The sequence below is a fragment of the Vigna angularis genome, chromosome 7 (genome assembly GCF_016808095.1).
Source record: "Vigna angularis cultivar LongXiaoDou No.4 chromosome 7, ASM1680809v1, whole genome shotgun sequence".
Taxonomy (NCBI): Eukaryota; Viridiplantae; Streptophyta; class Magnoliopsida; order Fabales; family Fabaceae; genus Vigna; species Vigna angularis.
Window position 1 is genome coordinate 1,601,666 of NC_068976.1, and position 6,254 is coordinate 1,607,919.

The window sequence follows — 6,254 nt, forward strand, 5'->3', positions numbered from 1 at the left end:
AACGACATGTGTATTCAAAGTGATTCACACAGTCCCCAAACATAGATTCATCTTCACAATTCATGACGTTCTCCCATTCTTCCATTATGGCATCCCATGCTTCCTTACAATCAAGTAACATTTTGCACTTCGCTAGTACATTTTTTGAAATATGGAAGCGACATAACAACTGATATGACTGAGGAAAGACATTGCCGATGGAATTCATCAAAGACAAGTCTCTATCGCTGACAATGACTTATGGACCGGTATCAGATGTCAAAAATAAACCTCTAAGCTTTTGAAGAGCCCAAGTGAAATTATTTTGACGCTCACTTGATAAGAATGCAAATGCGATTGAGTAGGTTAACCCAGTAGATGTCATACCAACAATCTCTAACAATGGCAACCGATATTTATTTGTTTTGTAAGTTGAATCCATTAACAAAACAACATTAAATGCATTCAATAACTTTATTGCATCGGGATGTGTCCAAAAGAGGTCACTAACAACTTCAGAATCCTCTGCACATCTACTCCAACGTATGTAATTATCCCGATCCAACATCATCATCAATTGTTGCAGCTCAGTTCTCGACCCTCTCAATGAGCGTTTATATGTATACCTTGCTGTGTAAACTTGTTTTATTGTAGTTACATTATGCTCATTATTTTGTTTCAGAGTCAACAAAATATTTGCTAGTGTTACTTGGGTTTTAGTCATATCAACAAGTACTGCTTGTTCAGTAGGATTTAACCTATCAGCATAAGGATGCCCCACTAAAGTTTTTGCTAAATCGTGGTTATGGTATCCACATATCACTTGTAATACCCACCCATCGCCATTACTAGATGGTTTGCCCCTTAACTGGAAAGGACACTCACATTTTCGGGTGCCATATGCACTACGTTGGTCGGGTTTGTATTTTCTATATTTTCCGCCTCTTTCACATCCTAGCAATACAAACGTCTTCCTCCCAGGTTGACCGGTAGCTTTATCGGATCTTGTAGTCACCACAACAAATCCTAGATCATTTACAATCCCTTTTACCCATTCAATTAAGTTTTCACGAAAAGAAAATATTTCATTTGTTGTGAAATTATTCGTCAGATCTTCCTCCCCAACCTCATTTATAAATGATGAAAATTCTGATTGCATGGTACAATTTATTTCAGAATCCATCCCATAATGATATTCGTCCATTTAAATTATAATCACCTATAAAAATAAAAAAATAATACAATAAATTTAAAATTTATAATTATATTATAAAATCAAAAACTAATACAATAATTATACAATTATAAATTTATGAACAATATAATCTAACTTAAATCAAACACCAAGTTAAATAAACATAAAACTATATAAAAAATTATTAAAAATTATATATTTAAAATGCATTTTTTATATTAACAACAAATAATAATTATAAAAATAAAGTTACCTAGTTTTATTCAATTTTTATATAAAAAAAAAAAACTACTTAAATAATATTCATAAAACAACATGGAAAATTATGAAAAAAATTACATATTATCTAATTATATTATAAATTCATAAAAATTATACATATACTTAAATATAATTATAAAATAATAAAATAATATATAAAATAGGTACAAATTATATAAATGAATGAATGGCTGCCAAATATCTTAGGAATTTTTTAAATAAATGCTAATCCTTGCTTGTAATAATTGAGTATTGAAATAGGTAACTGAGTTTTTTTCCATCAAAAATGTATGTTCAGCTTAATACCAAGCACTGGTACTAAATAAGATAGGCGAAAAATTTTCTTTCTCGGATATGGAAATCAGATATATATATATATAAATTACTTTTATTAATTTTAATAAATTCAGAAAACAAAATTATATCAATTAAAAAATATATAATTTCATTACAGACTAATACAAAATCATAAATAATTTTAAAATTAATAAAATAAGTAAAACAATAAAATAATTAAAATGTTATGTATGACATTAAACATGTATCGGATATCAATATCCAAATTTTCACTATCGGATCTCCAGGTCCGATTCGAATGCATTTCGTTATTTCCAATTTGTTTCAAAATCATATGTAAAGATAAAAATTAATTTAAATATTAAAAATAAATAAACTAAGGTAACCAACATACATAATAATCTAAGTTGAGGGTTGAGTATCGGATATGTATATCCGAAATTTCATATAATCGGATTTCCATATCCGATGCGCAGCAATCGGATCTCCACATCCGATTACCATTATCGGCTATCCGCAGTTGATCGACATCATCGGCTACCCGTAGTGCATGAGTTTATATCGTTTCATTTTCGGTAGCATGCATTAACGAACCTAAATTACATCTCCATCAATAACAATATCTATCTATGCACACACAGATTAAAAATAATTACTAACCTCTACAGCAAAAACACAAAGAAGAAAGAAGAATGAGGTAATCCGAAACTCCACCAACACAAAGAGTCAAGCTGCCAATACACCACTCCAAACTGCACACTCGGAACAATACTTCTCTTTAGATAATACTCAATGACTCTCAAGAAAAAAAATATTATCAAAGTCCAGTGAAGAGTTGTGAAAGAGCCGTATGGTTTCTTTATAAAAAAAAATGGGATGCAAGAGGTGTAGGGGTGAGGGGGTGCAGGAATGAAGGGTCCAAGGAGTGCAGGGGTGAAGGGGTACAGAGGAGCATAGTGCATGTTTCTTAATTGGTGGAAAATAGTGGTGGAGTCAATGATGGTATGAAAATTTTCAATAATCAAAAGATTAAACTTTTAAACCATTTATTAATTAAGGGTATTTTAGGAAATTGGAGGTGCAGGATGAAATCCTTGAAGGTGCAGGATGAAACACTCTTCCAAAACGCACAACTTTATTACTCTTCAGCCCACCAAGAACCAGCCCAATAACAACTTTTATTCACTTAATTTTGACCTATTTTCCAAAGGCTATATGCAAAAAGAAAGAAACAAAAAATTAAACAGCAAAAAGAAAGATTAATAGCCTATAAAAGCAAAAAGATGTTTTATTTATTTTTCTGAATATTTTTAATAAAAGGAAAAATACCTATTTATTTAAAAACCTATTTTATTTAACTAAAAAGGGAAAATTAACATTATTTCAATTTACAACCTATTTTTATCCTTTTTATATTAATATGTCTTAATTCTAGAAAATTAAAAGCTAAACTACCCTAAAAGAAGAGTATTAACATAGAAAAATGGGGAAAAATAGAGAGTTATAAGGTATCAAGGTCAAAGGATTGATGCGTGTATTGGGTTTATGAGGGTGATTGATCTTGGCTAATTTGAGTAAAATAATTAGGTTGGGAAGATATAATAGTTATGGTGTTGGTCGAGCAATTTTCTACACATCTCAAAATTGGGTTGGCTTCTATGATGTCGATGGTTCCTTTCAAATCATCTTCATCTTGAATCTAAGGCGTTTTGAAAGTCGCATGTCTGCCTAAATTTGTGAAATCTGAAGTGGAGGATTAAAGGTGCATGGGTTGGATCTCTTTTGGCCTTTTGCGGTAATATGTCTATTAACTATGATAATGGAAAACATCTATGAATGTGTATCATGATTTTGTTGTCGGACCTAAACGAAATATCGCTTTCAAGGTCATCAATGATGTCATCATTGTTATAGATGCATGCATACATGGAAGCAACCATTTGAAGTTGAGGTACAAGATGATTGGCAAAGGGTTGAAATTTTTGCAAAGTGATAGAAAAATAGAAGTTTCAATATGTGTGTTTTCTAGCGAAAATTGGAGTCATCATTTCAATTACACATTAGCTTAGGTGATGATGTCACCTGAAATATTAGATGAAATTAAATATGTGTTGCACATGATGATGTGAATCCAACAAGGTTGTTATGCCAAACTCTATCCTACTGAACTCTATGTTGTCGAGCTAATGTTGCCAGACTAATAGGATGTCGAGCTTCTGTGCTGTCAGGCTACTGTAATGTCTACCAGGCTCCTATGCTTTTTTGAGTTACTAGGAAGCTAAGCTTCTATGCTGCTAGGCTTCTATGATGGTGAGCTTTCATCTTCTTATCTATTTTCATTTTTTGGTTTTAAACAATTTCCCAAAATTTGTGCCTCTTAGCATTCTAGCCTAGATAGATTCGTAAAAGGAATCAATTCATATTATATGACAACCACAATCATAACCTAAAGTAGATGGAATTTTTGGAAATAAAGGGACATCATCCTCAATATAATTTTAGTCACAAATTGAAGTTATTAGGCAAATCGTAACAAAATTCACAAGGGGTTGCGTTTGGGTGAATTGTTGTAATAAATGTCATTATCTTTACATGAACTTCTACCGCTTTCTCTGTTGCCATAAAAAATAACGCCTTAATATCGTCATTTGCAAAGATCGTACATGACCAATAATGTGCAATGTGGCCATAAATGAAGATTGATAACATGTATCGTAAGTTAACTTCATATTAATTTAGTGCTAACATGTTGAAGTGGTTAAGGATTGTTTGCTTCACTTCGAGCATGGTCATTGTATTCGTTATCGTGACCTACGCAATTTGAGAACTAATGTATGTTTAAGAGTAGTTTTCTTATGTAAAGATGGTGTCGTCAAAGTATATTAGATGTAGATGTCAGGGTTGGTTGCGGTAGTGTGTCACTGAGTAAATTAGATTGATCGAACAACCTATCAATTGCTTTATTTATAGGGTCAGATGTTCATTAGGCCAAGAACAATGATAGTTTCATGGTGTCTACAAAATTTCATGTAACAACTCGCATTGATTCTTTGGAGTTCAAATATCATTATTGACATCCACACTACACAAGGTTTGATAATCATTTATTATGCATGCAGGCTTTAGTCATTATCATGGTGTCTACTAAATTTAATCTAACAATTTGTGAAGACAGAGATTGCCTATATATATGTTCAAGTTGTTGAACTTTTGTAATTGTTGAATGACACTAGACCGAAAGGGTCAGGTTACAATTTCGCCTATCAAAAGATGTTCTTGAATTACCAAAAATTCTTGATGATCTCCGTAAAGTAGACCTGAGGATGAAACGACATGAGAATTAGGTTACTAGACAGCTTAACGGATACACATATGGAACAATAGGAGTGACATAACATTGAATGGATTACTAGTTCTAGGGCATTTGCCCATACTAGGGAGTACATGTTGTGGTATGTAGCTAAATTTTGTTTTTATCTACTCCACAAATATTGCATGATCCTAGGATGCATCGTGCCTCGACTTCAACACATATCCCTTCTCCTGAATATGATGACACTAGGCATCAATACAACACTCTAAAAGCAAAGCGAAGTATGGATGCAAAAAGACATTCCATTTCTTCATTCTCTAATCTAGGCATGCCAACCATGTTTGTAGCTTATGCCCCAACTCCACTTTTAGCTCAAGGTATTGGGGTACCTTATCATGAGTCCTTTTATTATGTCCAAAGTCAAAATCAAACAGTGTCCTCCTCTAGTGCATATCAAGGAGATGAAGATCAACAACATCATGAAGCACAACCTTTACAAGAAGAACCACTTAGACCTCGCTAGGGAAGGAGAACCCAAATAGGAATAAGTAATGATTGCGATGTGGAACTAGACATTATGGGGAATGAATAAAAAATTATTACTTTTAATGCTTGATGTAATAATATTTAGATATTATATTGTTCCTTTGTAATATAAGGCATTGATGTTATAATGAACAAAGATGTTTCATCGATGTTGACTGATTTCCATGACTTAGTCGTGTCTTAAATGTAATTGTTGTGCAATAATTCTCACCCTTCGATTATGATGTTGATGTTATTTTTTTACTAAATTTTACAACACCTAACTTACTTTTTAGGCATTCTGAACTCATTCCATTCTGTTTAGTGGAAAAAATATTTTAGAGTTATCATATTTTAATAGCATACACAACACCAACATTAAGAGTGCAAAAACACATTTTTAATTTTAGTACACTTAAATCTAACATGTATTGTGAGAGGTATTGATAAATAAATGCTATCACATGGAGTCTGCTACAAAGACAAGACTTAACACCTTTATTAGGTAAGCGTGCTAAAACACATATTTGTTTTTAGTCCATTTAAATCTAACATGTATTGGGAGATGCATTAATGAATAAATGCTCTCACATCCAATCTGTTACAAAGACAAGACTAAACAACTTTATTGGGTAACCATGCCAAAACATATATTTGCTTTTAGTAAACTTAAATCTCACATGT

At 32.1% G+C, this 6,254-nt stretch overlaps 1 protein-coding gene across 1 annotated transcript; it reads right to left on the reverse strand.

The window, feature by feature from the left end:
- Positions 1 to 238: 238 nt before the first annotated feature.
- Positions 239 to 1,183, reverse strand: LOC128197713 (protein FAR-RED ELONGATED HYPOCOTYL 3-like). Its single transcript, XM_052880101.1, has one exon. It carries the CDS (start codon positions 1,181 to 1,183, stop codon positions 239 to 241), a length of 945 nt encoding a protein of 314 aa, XP_052736061.1.
- Between the last annotated feature and the right edge of the window lie 5,071 nt (positions 1,184 to 6,254).